Source organism: Chlorocebus sabaeus, chromosome 5 (genome assembly GCF_047675955.1).
Source record: "Chlorocebus sabaeus isolate Y175 chromosome 5, mChlSab1.0.hap1, whole genome shotgun sequence".
Lineage (NCBI taxonomy): Eukaryota > Metazoa > Chordata > Mammalia > Primates > Cercopithecidae > Chlorocebus > Chlorocebus sabaeus.
The window spans coordinates 23,084,893-23,100,939 of NC_132908.1; the positions used below are offsets into that span (position 1 = coordinate 23,084,893).

The window sequence follows — 16,047 nt, forward strand, 5'->3', positions numbered from 1 at the left end:
ACACAGTGCAGCCCTGTCTCAAAAAAAAAAAAAAAAAAAGCTGATTAGGACAATAAAGTATATGAGCTTAATGAGGCAGATAATTAAAGCCTGTATCCATTAGCTTCTGCACTGTAACAAACTGCTGCATAGCATGTGGCTTAAAACAACAGCCGTCTATTTAGCTTACAATTCTTTGGGTTGGGTTCATTCAGGTGGAACTTCTCAGCTGGGCTCATTCCAGCACCTGCCTGGATTTAATCACTTGTGGTTGTCTTCACAGAAGACCTCTGCTGTGTAGCAAGCATTGAGCTAGGCCAGGGGGTCCCCACCTTTCTTGCTTCCCCGTAATTTGTCTCAGTAATGTTTTCATAGTACCCCTGAGCCAAAAAACACACTCAGCAATTCTTTTTAATTAGCTGGGTTTAAACAGCAGAAGTATTTATGTCCTAACAACTTATTAGTCATTTGAAAAAAAAAGTACACATACAGTGAAAGAAAAATACCATTTTTACTTCATTTGTAAGCACCCAGAATTGCTTACTGGGATGCGTGCCCTGTAGGGCACTTTACAGCTTCACCTTGGAATCAGATTAGACACCACCCCTGTTCCACATTCACATTGGCACAATACTTACTTTTTTTTTTGAGACGGAGTCTTGCTCTGACATGTCACCCAGGTTGGAGTGCAGTGGTACACACTCAGCTCACTGCAACCTCCACCTCCTGGGTTCAGGCAATTCTCATGCCTCAGCCTCTCAAGTAGCTGGGATTACAGGTGTGCGCCACCATGCCTGACTAGTTTTGTATTTTTAGTAGAGGTGGGGTTTTATCATGTTGGCCAGGCTGGTCTCGAACTGGTCTTGAGCAATTCGCCTGTCTCGGCCTCCCAAAGTGCTAGGATTACAGGCAGGCATGAGCCACCGTGTGCCAGCCTGGTACTTGCTTTTTAACCACAGCAACATCCGAACACTTAGCTTTGCAAGGATACAGAGCAATCTGATGTTGAAACTGTGATGGCCTTGAGCTAGTCGCTTACTTATGCCTGACGGATGTTGAGTAGTATCTCTGTGTTCCCCTGAAAAATTTAAAATATTCCTCTCTGCCCTGGTGAATTTCCCGTTCCACCCATGGTACCACAGTATCATCACTTTACCATTTCCTTGAATCCTAACCACAGTCTTCTAAGACTGGCATTGTTCACGTTTTATAATTAAAAGAAAGGTAGTCTCGAGTGATTATGTGACTTTCCCAGAGTCACATGAAATTTTTTTTAGAGACAGGGCCTCATTCTGTCGCCCAGGTTGGAGTACAGTGATGCAATCACAGCTCAGTGCAGCCTCGACCTCCCAGGCTCAATCAGTTCTCCCGCTTCAGCCTCCCAAGTAGCTGGGACTACAGGCATGCGTCACCACACCCGGCTAATTTTTGTATTTTTTGTAGAGGTAGGGTATCGCCATGTTGCCCAGGCTGGTCTTGAACTCCTGGACTCAAGCAATCTTCCCGCCTCAGCCTCCCAAAGTGCTGTGATTACAGGTGTGAGCCACGGTGCCCAGCTTACTCACATGAAATTTGACATTAGGGCTGTTTGAGACCAAAGCCCATATAACTGCAAATTCACTCCAAAGCGAGTTTTTATTTTGGATACTATGTGCTGGATAAAAGCCACGGCATGTTAAGTTTCCCTATCAGAGAATAATTGGGACTGTTTAGGGATTTTTAACAATTAGATATCAACGAATGACCTTTGGGTTTTTGTGTGTAACTTTAATGCGGGGTTTCACAACCTCGGCACTCTTGACACTTGGGTTGGATAATTCTGTAGTGTAGGACTGTTCTGTACCTTGTAGGATGTTTACCAGCATCCCTGGCCTCTGCCCACTGGATGCCAATAGCACCCTCTGGTTGTGACAACCAAAAGGTGTCTCCAGACGTTGCCAGATGTTCCCTAGTGGCAAAGTTGGCCTGTTGGAGAACCACTGCTTTAATTTAATAACGACCAAGCCTGAGTAGTTAGGATTTTCACAACCGTCTTTTCATTCTGGCTGTGTATAAATTGGTTCTTAAGTTTTTAAATCATATTATGATCTTATATTTTCAGGGCTTCTCTTTCCTCTTAACCCTCTTAGAAATCAATCTAAAGTAGTATTGATCACAGAAAGAACTGCTAGTAGCAATATAGAGGTTTTAAATCAATGTTAATTGACTTTCTCAGAGTTGAGTAAGTATGGTCCGTCTTTTTTTTTTTTTTTTTTTTTTTTTTTTTTTTGAGACAGAGTCTTGCTCTTTCACCCAGGCTGCAGTGAAGTGGTGCGATCTAGGCTCACTGCAACCTCCACCTCCCAGGTTCAAGCGATTCTCCTGCCTCAGCCTTCTGAGTAGCTGGAATAACAGGTGCCTGCCACCATACCCAGCTAATTTGTGTATTTTTAGCAGGGATGGGGTTTTGCCATGTTGGCCAGGCTGGTCTTGAACTCCTGATCTCAGGTGATCCACCGGCGTTGGCCTCCCAAAGCGCTAGGATTACAAGCATGAGCCACTGTGCCCGGCCGGTCTGTTTCTTTAGAAAGTTCTTCTGTAAGTATCACACAAAATGTTTTCAGTTGCCTTACATTTTTATCTTATGAAATAGAATATAGGAAAAGAAGGGATTGTGGATCTCATTTTGGCAAGCGAGTTACCTTTCCCACCAGCTCTCAGAAGCATTCCAGACAGATAAGGATTTTTTCTGTTCTCATGGCCTCTTGCCAGTGCTAGATTTTGTACAAATGGCCTTATTTTCCCAGAATTATGAAACTCCTTTGAAACTTGCTCTGAGCCTATCCTCTACAAATACCTTCAGTTCCCTGCAAAATAATGGTAAGGCATCCTTCAGGGACAGATAATGGACCTGTTATTTTCCCACAACTTGAGTAGCCCCTGACCTAAGAAGAGCAACTGAATCGTGTGATGCTGGTGTGTGTTACTCAAGTCATCAAATTCTGTCATTTAAAGGGATCTTAAGGTCCTCTTGTCCAGTGCTTCCCATGTGGTATGCCAGTGTGCCACCACATACGGCTGGGCCACTGCAGAGTGGCAGGTGAGCCTGGAGTCACTGACTCCCTTCAGCTCAGATGTACCTTGTGTACAGCTTACAAGAATAATCATGATGATGTGTGATTTATGCTTTACATGCTAACATTAGATCCTGATGTAAGAGAGGTCTCCCCTGAACTACGTGGTACTAGACTTCATGTGTTAATATTCTGGTGTATTTGTTATTTTTTGGCCAGGGACGGAAAAACTCATTTCGAATGTGCTTATTATTAATATATTTGTTATTTGCAAGAAGTTATGCAGGCATTTTGGAATTATTTTCATAATAGGGTAGACAACTACCTTCATATTCTTTTATGTGGTAGAGACAAGGTCTTTGTTCTGTTGCCCAGACTGGAGTGCAGTGGCACGATCATAGCTAACTGAAGCCTTGAACTCCTGGGCTCAAGCCATCACACCTCAGCCTCCAGAGTAGCTGGGACTACAGGCATATGCCACCACATCTAGCTAGTTTTTAAAATTTTTTTGTACAGACAGTCTTGCTATGTTGCCCAGGGTGGTCTTGAACTCCTCATTCAAGTCGTCCTCCTACTTGGGCCTCCCAAGTTGTTGGGATTATAGGCGTGAGCCACCATGCCCAGCCACATGCCATATTCTTTATATTACTTTCCTGACTCCTGGCACCCTAGGGCCGACTTTGGGTTCCCTGCTTGCCCTTTATTGCTTTCCTGACATCTAACAGGCTCTTAGGGTGTATTTCTTTAGCTTATAGTGTGTAGCCATATGTATTTGAATCAGCCAAGTGAAGTTATCAAGATAATAAATGAGAAACTACTTACATGTTGTAGGTTAGCCTTTTCAGCATTTTTTTGTTGAAGTTCTCAGAACCAAGAGAACCTGAATTATTAGCAGTAGTATGGGTAGCTGTTGATGTTTCAGCTCCTGCCATGGTTTGTATCCTCAAGGAAGTTGAATGAATAATATCTGAAGTTGAGTGAATAATAAAATCAAGCAATTTTCTTTCTTTAAAAAAAATTCGTTAACTTTTATTTTTTTATTTTTATTTTTCTGAGACAGAGTCTCACTCTGTTGCCCAGGCTGGAGTGCAGTGGCACGATCTTGGCTCACTGCAACCTCCGCCTCCCAGGTTCAAGTGATTCTCCTGCCTCACCCTCCTGAGTAGCTGGAATTACAGGCGTGTGCACCACCGCACCTGGGTAATTTTTTTTTTATTTTTAGTAGAGACAGAATTTCACCATGATGGCCAGGCTGATCTCGAACTCCTGACCTCAGGTGATCAGCCCGTCTCAGCCTCCCCAGGTGCTAGGATTACAGGCATGAGCCACTGCGCCTGGCCTTAACTTTTAATTGAAAAAAATGTGAAGTGTACACAAATACGTTGTGACTAGGTTGATGAACCTCCATGTACCCATCACTTAACTGTCTCATTTTATTTGTAGCAGTCATTCCAAGAGTGTAAGTCCTCAGACTAAGCATCAGTAGCATCTGGGAACTTACTAGAAATGTAAATTTTTTTTTTTTTTCTTTTGAGACAAAGTCTCACTTTGTCATCAGGCTGGAGTGCAGTGGCATGATCTTGGCTCACTGCAACCTCCGCTTCCAAGGTTCAAGCCATTCTTCTGCCTCAGCCTCCCAAGTAGCTGGGATTACAGGTGTGCGCCACCACACCCAGCTAATTTTTGTATTTTTAGCAGAGATGGAGTTTCACCATGTTGGCCAGGATGGTCTTGATCTCCTGACCTCGCAATCAGCCCGCCTCGGCCTCCCAAAGTGTTGGGATTACAGGCATGAGCCACCGCGCCCAGCCGCTAGAAATGTCAGTTTCCAATAGTAGAAGATGTAGTGAATCAGAAACTTGGGGTGGAGCCTATCAATCTGTGGTTTAGCAAGCCACCCAGCTGATTCTGATGACCACTGAAGCCTGAGGATCACTATAGATACCATTTCATCCTACCTCTTATGGAGTCTTTCAAAGCAAATGCTGTCATTTTATTTGTAAATATATTAGTACATAAATTGTCTTTTTTAAAACATAACACAAATGGGCATAACATTTAGAAAGCAGCCTGCTAATGGGTCCCCATATTTAAATAGGCTTACCGTCTGATCGCTTTTTTTTTTTTTTTGAGATGGAGTCTTTCTGTTGCCCAGGCTGGAGTGCAGTGGTGCAATCTCGGCTCACTACAAGCTCCGCCTCCCAGGTTCATGCCCTTCTCCTGCCTCAGCCTCCAGAGTAGCTGGGACTATAGGCGTCTGCCACCATACCTGGCTAATTTTTTTTTCTTTCTTTTTTTTTTTTTTTTGTATTTTTAGTAGAGGTGGGGTTTCACTGTGTTAGCCAGGATGGTCTCAATCTCCTGACCTCGTGATCTGCCCAGCTTGGCCTCCCAAAGTGCTGGGATTACAGGCTTGAGCCTCCATGCCTGGCTACCCTCTGATTTCTTAATTCCGTTCATATTATCTACTTTAAAGAAATAACTGGACAGATGCTTCGTGATGCACATACAAGGATGCTTGCAATGCCTAGATGGGGAAAACTTAGGAACACCACGTCTCATAGTGAGGGATTGGCTAAATAAGTTGTGTTTTATCCAGTCAGTGGAATGTTATGAAATCACTATACAGAAGGATGTCCCTGATGCTGTTGCTATGTAGGAAAAGCAGTTTTCAAACCACATATTGGGTGGTCCCATTTTCTTTTCTCTATTCAGGGGGTGTGTGTGTGTGCACGTGCGCGCCCACCATGTGCATGAGAGGGAGAATGTGTTTTTGTTGTGTGCAATAACTTAAGCACATAGGACAAAATGCTGAAATGTTACACACCAAAACACGAATAGTTATCTTCGGAAGATACGATTTTGGATAATTTTTACCCTCCTCTTACCTATTTTTTTTTTTTTTAACAATGATGCATGTATTTTTATAGTAGGGGAAAACCATAAGGGTACTATAACTTTGGGAAAGACATATTCATTACAATTATAGCCTCTGATTGCATTTGCAGATGGACACATACTGGATTCAAAGAGATACGCTGTTATTGGAGCCGATCTCCGAGACCTGTCCGAACTGGAAGAGAAACTAAAGAAATGTAACATGAATACACAGTGAGATTTTTTTTTTAAAACCTCTTTTACATTTGTGATTTTATACTAATTATGAGATAAGGCCAGTCGGAAGTGCAGCATGATACTCATGTTCTTATTTTTTATTCTGTAAGTTTTATTTCATTGCTACCTAGTTTTCTGAAAAAAATTCTTTTTTTTTTTTTTTTTGTGGTGGAGTTTTGCTCTTGTTGCCCAGGCTGGAATGCAGTGGCACAATCTCAGCTCACCGCAACCTCCACCTCCCGGGTTCAAGTGATTCTCCTGCCTCAGCCTCCCAAGTAGCTGGGATTACAGGCATGCACCACCACACCCAGCTAAGTTTGTATTTTTAGTAGAGATGGGGTTTCTCCATGTAGTCAGTCTGGTCTCAAACTCCCAACCTCAGGTGATCTGCCTGCCTTGGCCTCCCAAAGTGTTGAGATTACAGTTGTAAGCCATCATGCCTGGCCTAGTTTTCTGAAATTTTTTAAGCAATACTGTTCTTCAAGTCTGTTTCTACATCAGAATTACCTGTGTTACTTTGTAAAAATACTGGTGCCTAATTTCATATAAAAGTTTGAGAGAAGATAATTGTATGGATAGAAACATGTTTGTGACATATAAAGAAAAGATTGGCGTCCAGAATATATAAAGAACAACTACTATTAAAAGCCTCATAGAAAAATGGGCAAAGGATAGATTACCAGGCAGTTCAAAGAAGAAACTGAATATCATATGAAACAGGTATTGGGCATCAGTGATAATCGGATGAAATTCTATTTTACTCTCACCAAGTTGGAAAAAATGTAACAGCTGATAATATCAAGTGTTGGCAAGGATGTGGGGGATAGGGAATGATACACCACTGCTGGAAGTGAAGTTGGTGCAACCATTGTGAGGAGCAATCTGAAAGTATCGAGTAACATTGTAAGTATGTGTACCATAGGATATAGCAGTTCCACTTTCGTGGGTGTCCCCTTGAGAAAATCTTGCATATATGCATAAGGAGAATGTTCCTTGTAGTTCATGAGTCTGGGAACTGAGTCCAGCTGCACAGGTTTGAATCCTGACAAGAACATGCACTAGACCATGACCTTGGATAACTTCACTTCTCTGCATCTGTTTCTTCTGAAAAATGTGAATTATAGGCTGGGCGTGGTGTCTCATGCCTGTAATCCCAGCACTTTGGGAGGCCAAGGTGGGCAGATCACCTGAGGTCAGGAGTTCGAGACCAGCCTGGCCAGCATATTGAAGCCCCATCTCTACTAAAAATACAAAAAATTAGCTAGGCGTGGTGGTGGATGCCTGGACCCCAGCTACTCAGGAAGCTGAGGCAGGAGAATCATTTGAACCCAGGAGGTGGAGATTGCAGTGAGCCAAGATCACGACATCGCACTGTAGCCTAGACAACAGAGCAAGACTCCATCTCAAAAAAAAAAAAAAAAAAAAAGTGAGAATGTGAATACTACTAGAACCCACCTGTAAGTGTTAGCGGTTGAGAATGTTGATAACTGTCAAAGAAGTCTCTATCAAACCAGCTCTTCATTTCTGTAGTTTTAATTGCTGATGATTTTGATGGTTCCTCAAAGAGAAGATAAAAATAATTCCTAATCCCAATACTTAGAGATAACCACCTTAATAAATTTTATCCCAAAATTTGTAAATATATGTTTTTCTTTAAAATGTGATTATGCTATGTGTATAATTTTGAAACTTTTTGTTTGTTTGGAGACAGGTTCTTACTCTGTCACCCAGGCTGGAGTGCAGTGGCGTGATCTGTGCTTACTGCAGCGTGAATCTCCCAGGCTCAAGTGATCCTCCCACCTCAGCTTCCTGAGTAGCTGGGACCACAGGCGTGCACCACCACACCCAGTTAATTTTTGTAGAGACAAGGTTTCACCATATTGCCCAGGCTTGCTTTGAACTCCTGAGCCTAAGCAATCTGCCTGCCTTGGCCTCCCAAAGTATTGGAATTGCAGGTGTGTGCCATTGCACCCAGCCAGTTTTGGAACTTTTAAAAGAATCGGCGGCCGGGCGCGGTGGCTCAAGCCTGTAATCCCAGCACTTTGGGAGGCCGAGACGGGCGGATCACGAGGTCAGGAGATCAAGACCATCCTGGCTAACCGGGTGAAACCCCGTCTCTACTAAAAAATACAAAAATCTAGCCGGGCGAGGTGGCGGGCGCCTGTAGTCCCAGCTACTCGGGAGGCTGAGGCAGGAGAATGGCGTGAACCCGGGAGGCGGAGCTTGCAGTGAGCTGAGATCCGGCCACTGCACTCCAGCCTGGGCGACAGAGCGAAACTCCGCCTCAAAAAAAAAAAAAAAGAAAAAAAAAAAAAAAAAAAAAAGAATCGGCTGGGCACGGTGGCTAACGCCTGTAATCCCAGCACTTTGGGAGGCTGAGACAGGCAGATCACGAGGTCAAGAGATTGAGACCATCCTGGCCAACATGGAGAAACGTCGTCTCTACTAAAAATACAAAAATTAGCTGGGTGTGGTGGTGTGTGCCTGTAGTCCCAGCTACTTCGGAGGCTGAGGCAGGGGAATTGCTTGAACTCAGGAGGCAGAAGTTGCAGTGAGCAGAGATTGCGCCACTGCACTCCAGCCTGGTGACAGAATAAGACTCCGTCTCAAAAACAAAAAAAAAAAAAAATCAAATATATGTATGTATATGTACACATACAATCATTTGTTTGTTAGTCTATTCACTCATTTAGCAAATAATCGAGGTTCTGTGAGGTACCGGTACTCACTATAGAGCCATGAACAAAACAGCTTACACATTGTTGTGTAAAGAAAAGAGACATTAAACAGCTAATGACATTTGACTGTTTAGTTACTCCTGGGATATCTGCTTTGAAGAAGTGCAGGGAAGCATCTGATAGGCCACTTGAATCTGGGGACCATGGATAGCTTTGTATCAATAAACGCAGTCCCTGAAACATCATACTTACGAGCTGCATAGTAGTCCATTGGGTAGGGCATACCATGTTCTTTTCAACCAGTTTCTTGTTGGGCTTAGCTGGATGTTCTGCAGTTTAGGCTGGGCTTAGCTGGATGTTCTTCGGCAGTTTGGGTTGGTCTTCCTTAGCTGGAGGTTATTCTGCAGTTTGGACAGGGCTTAGCCGGATGGTTCTGATTGGGGTTGGGTTTAGCTGATATCCTGGAGTTCAATCATGTGGATAGTGGGGCAGGCCAGCTAGGGTCTGGCTGGCTGTCAGTTGGGAGGCCTCCTTCTCTTCCACAGATCTTCTCCTCCTATAGCAGGCTAGCTTGGGTTCCTTCAGATGGTTCCTTCTCCTCCTATAGCAGGCTAGCTTGGGTTCCTTCAGGTTTCCAAGTGCAGCAAGAGAGCAAGCACCAATGTGCAAGTGACTTTAAAAACTTCTGCTTGCATCATGTTTGCTACTGTCCTGTTGACCAAAGCAAAAGTTTCATGACCAGCCTAGATTCCAGGGGTAGAAGAATAAACACCTCTCAAATGGGAGAAGCCTCAGTGTTGTGTTGGCATGGTGTGAGTGCACAACAGGGGAGAACTTGTAGCCATTTTTGCAGTCCACCACACACGCTTTACATGTTTTCATTGCCACACAAATCATTGCTCACTGCTCACCTGTTCACAGTAGAAAGCTCGGATTGTGATGGTATTCCCCCATGTATTTCTGCCCTGACTGGGGCTGTGCTCGCTCAGGCCTTCTGATTTCCCTGGGGCATGGACTGCCCCACCAGCACTGCAGTATGATTAGAGGGTCCTGACTTGATGATAACAAATTTATGTGCCTTTTTTTCTTCTCTTAAGATTGCCAACACTCCTGATAGCTGAATGTGTGCTGGTTTACATGACTCCAGAGCAGTCCGCAAACCTCCTGAAGTGGGCAGCCAACAGTTTTGAGGCAGCCATGTTCATAAACTACGAACAGGTAAAAGGAAGCACAGGAGAATTGGATTCTGTACAGGACCCCTGTGGTGGCTTCCCTCTCCCAGCACCCTTCGGATAACTTCCCTTATCCTTTTCCTTCTTCCTCCAGCCTCTCACGTATCTCCTTTATTCATCAACCAGCAATCTTAGTGCTCCTGACCTCTTGACCTCCTGCAGACTTTTAGCCAGAGTTATTGGAACTTCTGTCTTAGCCTTTACAAAAGTCTTTCAAGTTCTTATTTTTATCATTACATGTACCGTGGAGTCATAGAACATGAGGAAGGGGATTTTGGCTACCAGCATTTCGGGGTAGCAACTCAGATGCTGTCAGGGACAGGCAGGTGGTACCAGTGGAGGAAGTCAGCCAGGTGTAGTAGTGTAGGGTTTGGGGACTGTGGTGAACTGGAGCACCAATGTCCCACCTCATGGGAGTGGCCACTGTCCATTTACAGCCAGTTGTTATCATGTAGGCATGTGAGCCTAGAGCTGCCAGAACTACTGATTTTTGAAAGAAGCTGGAAATGTAGGATTTTAATGTAAAATATTCTAGTTTCTAAGATGACCGTGTATGATTTACCAGCCGCCTGTTTACTTCTTCTGATTTATTGCAGAAAAAGTTCTGTTTTAGAGCTTTGGAATAGCCCAGCTTGGGTTGAATCCTGGCCCTGGCTTGTGCTCTCAGCTATGTGACCTTAGGCAGCACAGCTTAGTGATTGGGAGTCCATGCTCCATGCTTAGTGGGCATTCCTGCTGTGTGACCTGGGCAAGTTACATAACCCCTCTGTGCCTGTTTCTTTTTTTTTCTTTTCTTTCCCTTTCCCTTTCCTTTCCTTTTTTTTCTTTTCTTTGCCAGAGTTTCACTCTTATTGCCCAGGCTGGAGTGCAGTGGCGCGATCTCGGCTCTCTGCAACCTCCACCTCCCAGGTTCAAGCCATTCTCCTGCCTCAGCCTTCCAAATAGCTGGGATTACAGGTGTGCACCATCACATCTGGCTAATTTTGTGTTTTTAGTAGAGATGGGTTTCACCAAGTTGGCCAGGCTGGTCTCAAACTCATGACCTCAGGTGATCTGCGTGCCTCAGCCACCCAAAGTGCTGGGATTATAGGCGTAAGCCACCATGCCCGGCTGTCCCTCTGTGCCTGTTTCTTCATCTGAATATAATAGTCCCTACTTCATAGCATTGTTGTGAGATGTAAATGAGTTAATGTATCCAAAAGCACTGACAGTGTTGCCCAGCTGTAAGTAAGCATCAGCTATTTTTTTGCTCTCTCTGAGCCCCCGTTCTTTGTTTTTAAAGAAATAATACCCACTCTTGGCCGGGCACGGTGGCTCACGCCTGTGATCCCAGCACTTTGGGGAAGCCGATGTGGGCAGATCACCTGAGGTCACGAGTTTGAGACCAGCTTGGCCAACATGGCGAAACCCTGTCTCTACTAAAAATACAAAAATTAGCCAGGCATGGTGGCAGATACCTGTAATCCCAGCTACATGGGAGGCTGAGGCAGGAGAATCGCTTGAACCGGGGAGGCAGAGGTTGCAGTTAGCTGAGACTATACCATTGTATTCCAGCCTGGGTGACAGAGTGAGACTCTATCTCAATAAAAAAAAAAAAAAGAATAATACCCGCTCTCCAGATTATTATGGGGATTCCTGAGATGCTGTCAGTGGCTTATCGCATGATAAGCACTGATACATGCTCACTATTTTTATTGTGTATTGCTTTTTGTTTATTTGTTTGTTTGAGGTGGGGTCTCACTCTATCACCCAGGCTGGAGTGCAGTGGTGGGGATCATGGCTCACTGCAACCTCGACCTGGGGCTCAGATGATCCTGCCAGGTCATCCTCCCAAGTAGCTGAGATCACAGGTGCACATACCTCGCCCAGTTAATTTTTAAATTTTTTTTGTAGGGACAGGGTTTTGCCATGTTGCCCGGGTTGGTCAGGTTTTTTTTTTTTAATCTCCTTTTCTTTTTTATTTTATCACACAAAAGATCAATAAGGGGACTTGCTCAGTGTCACATAATTATGGACAGATCTAGGGCTAGCCCTTGGTCTCTCAACCTCCTCCCCAGGTCCCTTCCTGCCCAGGTTCCTGTGTAGATGGTTCTTGATTGGTTGATTTTGCATCCTTCCCTCTCTTTAGTTGGGAGCGCTCCTCAGACTCTGTCTTCCGTCCTGATGGATGGATGTAATGGAAGGTGGCCTCACTGGTCTTTTCTTTTGATGTGAATAAATCCTGGGGACCTATCTTTGCTTTCAGGATAACCACATCTGGGGAAACAAATTCCACTGTCCATACTCCACGTTTCAGATTTATGCTGCTGCTTTCACTTTCCTTACTTTGTGTATTCTTTTGTTGAACAAGTGTTTATTCAACACCATGTGAGAGATGATGGATTCAGTGAATTCTGACCAGAGATCGTGTCACTTTGGAGCAAGCCTGGGAATGTGCCAGTTTTCAAAATGTTGTCCACAGCTGTCCCTCAACCGGTTCTGCTCCCACTCGCCACCCTCACCTGGTGCATAATGAACATTTAAGTTAATTCAGTAATTTCCTAACAAACACAAAATGATCAGCACCTCACAAACATGTATTAATTGCTCACATGCCTTACATTGTTTGCTTTTCCTTTTTTTTTTTTTTCCCCCAGAAACAGGGTCTTGTTCTGTCACCCAGGCTGGAGTGCAGTGGTGCCATCATAGTTCATTGCAGCCTTGAGCTTCCAGGCTCAAGTGATCCCCCAACCTTAGTCTCCCCATTAGTTAGGACTGTAGGTGCACACCACCATTCTCAGCTAAGTTTTTTTTTTTTTTTGGTAGAGACGGGATCTTGCTGTGTTGTCCAGGCTGGTCTCAAACTTCTGGCCTCAAGCAGTTCTCCTACCCCAGTGTCCCAAAGCCCTGGGACTACAAGCATCAGCCACCATGCTTAGCTTGTTTTCTAATTAGTAGTTTAAGATGACAAAACTACATGGATGATAATAATTTCAATCATAATTCTAAAGCAGTGGTAGCAAATTCTTAGATTTTGCTTACTATATAGCAGGGACTATTCTATGAGTTTTACATATATTAACTTATTTATTTATTTATTTATTTATTTATTTATTGAGATGGAATCTTACCCTGTCACCCAGGCTGGAGTGCAGTGGCATAATCTTGGCTCATTGCAACCTCCACCTCCCAGGTTCAAGTGATTGTCCTGCCTCAGCCTCTTGAGTAACTGGGATTACAGGTGTGTGCCACCATTCCCAGCTAATTTTGTATTTTTAGTAGAGACGGGGTTTCACCATGTTGGCCAGGCTGCTTTTGAACTCCTGACCTCAAGTGATCTGCCTACCTCGGCCTCCCAAAGTGCTGGGATTACAGGTGTGAGCCACTGCACCTGGCCTATTAATTTATGTAATTATCACAGCTAGCCACAAGTAGATACTAGTACTATTCTAATTCTGTAGGTAAGGGGAGACTGAGGCACAGAGTTATGTAGTTTACACACAGCCTCAAAGCTCTTAAATGTCAAGCGAAGATTCAAACCCAGGCAATAAAATGACAGAGTATGTGCTGACAAACACTTTCTATCTGGAATGAAGAAGTGCCATGTGATCATTAGTGCCACATTCCTTTCTCTCCACCAAAATAGTGTTGGTTCTTGTCTAGCAGTGCTGTCGTGTGCACTCCGAAAATCATTTCTCATATTGTTAAGTGGATTTTCCGCTGCTGAGATGGAGTTTCGCTCTTGTTGCCCAGCCTGGAATGCAGTGGTGCGATCTCGGCTCACTGCAACCTCCAACTCGCGGGTTTAAGTGATTCTCCTGCCTAAGCCTACCTAGTAGCTGGGATTATACTTGCCTGCCACCACACCCAGCTAATTTTTGCATTTTCAGTAGAGATGGGGTTTCACCATGTTGTTCAGGCTGGTCTCGAACTCCTGGCCTCAAGTGGTCTGCCTGCTTCAGCCTCCCAAAGTACTGGGATTACAGGCATGAGCCACCGCACCTGTCCTTTTTTTTTTTTTTTTGAGACAAGAGTCTGTTATCCAGACTGGAGTGCAGTTGCACAATCTTGGCTCACTGCAACCTCTGCCTCCTGGGTGCAAGTGATTCTCCTGTCTCAACCTCCTGAGTAGCTGGGATTACAGGCACATGCCACTGTGTCTGGCTGATTTTTGTATTTTTAGTAGGGACGGTGTTTCACCATGTTGGCCAGGCTGGTGTTGAACTCCTGACCTCAAGTGATCTACTCGCTTCAGCCTCCCAAAGTGCTGAGATTACAGGCATGGCCACCATGCGTGGCTGAAAGTGGCGAATTTTTGAAAAAGCGATAGTGTATATACAATGGTGTACACTAATATTGTTTCCTGGCATTTTTCGTATATAATTTGAGGTTTTTTAGATCAGTTTTTGTAATTCAAAAAGTAATACCACATGCAGAGTACAAAAATTAAAAATACAACAGGGTAGACAAGGAAAAGTAAATCTCTCTCTTGCCCCAGACCTTGGTCCTCTAATCTGGAAAGCAAGGCTGCCACATTCCAATTTTTCTATGTACATAGAGATTCTTTTTTTCCTTGAAGACAGATGGGCGTATACTATCCATATTCCTCTCTACTTCACTTTTCAAGAGTTTACCCTAGAGGTCATTTCATGTCTGTATCTGTCTTCCTTCTCTTGTTTTCATGGCTATATATAATTTCGTTATACAGACATGCCAGGAGTTATTTCCAGATTCTTCCTATTTTACCTAATGCTGTGATAAACATTCTTGCATCTTAGCAGATACGTGTGAGTGTGTCTGTAGGGTAGATTGCTTTCGGTGGAGTTGGTGGATCACAGGTTGAGCATTTATTTTTTATTTTTTGTTTTTTTTATTTTTTGAGATGGAGTCTCGCTCTGTCGCCCAGGCTGGAGTGCAGTGACACAATCTCGGCTCACTGCAAGCTCCGCCTCCCAGGTTCACGCCATTCTCCTGCCTCAGTCTCCCGAGTAGCTGGGATTGCAGGCACCCGCCACCATGCCCGGCTAATTCTTTGTATTTTTAATAGAGAAGGGATTTCACCGTGTTAGCCAGGATGGTCTCGATCTCCTGACCTCGTGATCCGCCCACCTTGGCCTCCCAAAGTGCTGGGATTACAGGCGTGAGCCACCTCACCCTGCCAGGTTGAGCATTTAAAATGGGTGTATCCTGCCCAATTGCCCTTCCAGGGCTACCCAAGTTTATGCTCCTGCCAGCACTGTGCTGGTGCCTGCCCCTCAGTCGTTTTCCTATGCTGGGTGTGCCTCATCAGACGTCAGCCTCTACTGCTTAAAAATAGGATGATGATGTTTTATTCTGCATATTTAACAAACCCTTAGAGTAATGTCTTACCTTCTCTTTCCCTCCTAGGTGAACATGGGTGATCGGTTTGGGCAGATCATGATTGAAAACCTACGGAGACGCCAGTGTGACCTGGCGGGAGTGGAGACTTGCAAGTCATTAGAGTCACAGGTCAGAGAGCAGGGACTGGGACATCCATTTGGACCCTTAGTCAACCAAGATATATAAAGGTCTTTCTTTGCAGATATGATCATGGAGAAGCCCTGTTCAGTGCCTGCCACCATAGGCTGCTGAGCCTCCATGTGGGCCACTAGTTCATGATACTGAAAGACCAAGTCCTGCTTTGCCATCTTGGTGTAGAAAATACACATTTACATTTCCTACACCCTATTATTTTGACTTTGTATTATGCAAATTTTCAAACAAAAGGTAGAGGGAATGGTAAAATAAAAACACACGTCCCATCACCTAACTTCAGTATTACTTATTTTATCAGTATTATTTCCTGTATTCTCCCACAATTTTTTTGTTGATGTTGGAATATTTTCAGGCAAATCCCAGACAACACATGATTTCACCCCTAAATACGCATGTGAATCACCTACCAATAAGGACTTGCTTCTCCCAGGATGATGATGACACCATTTCACAGATCATACCTCACAAGCTGACAACTCCTTCATAGCATTTAAT

At 44.1% G+C, this 16,047-nt stretch overlaps 1 protein-coding gene across 4 annotated transcripts in view; it reads left to right on the plus strand.

Moving 5' to 3' along the window:
• The window catches only part of LCMT1 (leucine carboxyl methyltransferase 1), a 71,137-nt gene that overhangs the window by 46,640 nt on the left and 8,450 nt on the right, over positions 1–16,047 (plus strand). For 3 of the 4 annotated variants that reach the window (XM_007988263.3, XM_007988272.3, XM_073015249.1), the window contains exons 6-8: positions 6,041–6,143; positions 9,922–10,042; positions 15,424–15,525. In XM_007988263.3, coding sequence (XP_007986454.2) covers positions 6,041–6,143; positions 9,922–10,042; positions 15,424–15,525 — 326 coding nt within the window. The remainder of the gene's footprint in view (positions 1–6,040; positions 6,144–9,921; positions 10,043–15,423; positions 15,526–16,047) is intronic. The other variant, XM_073015250.1, reaches the window with a different exon arrangement.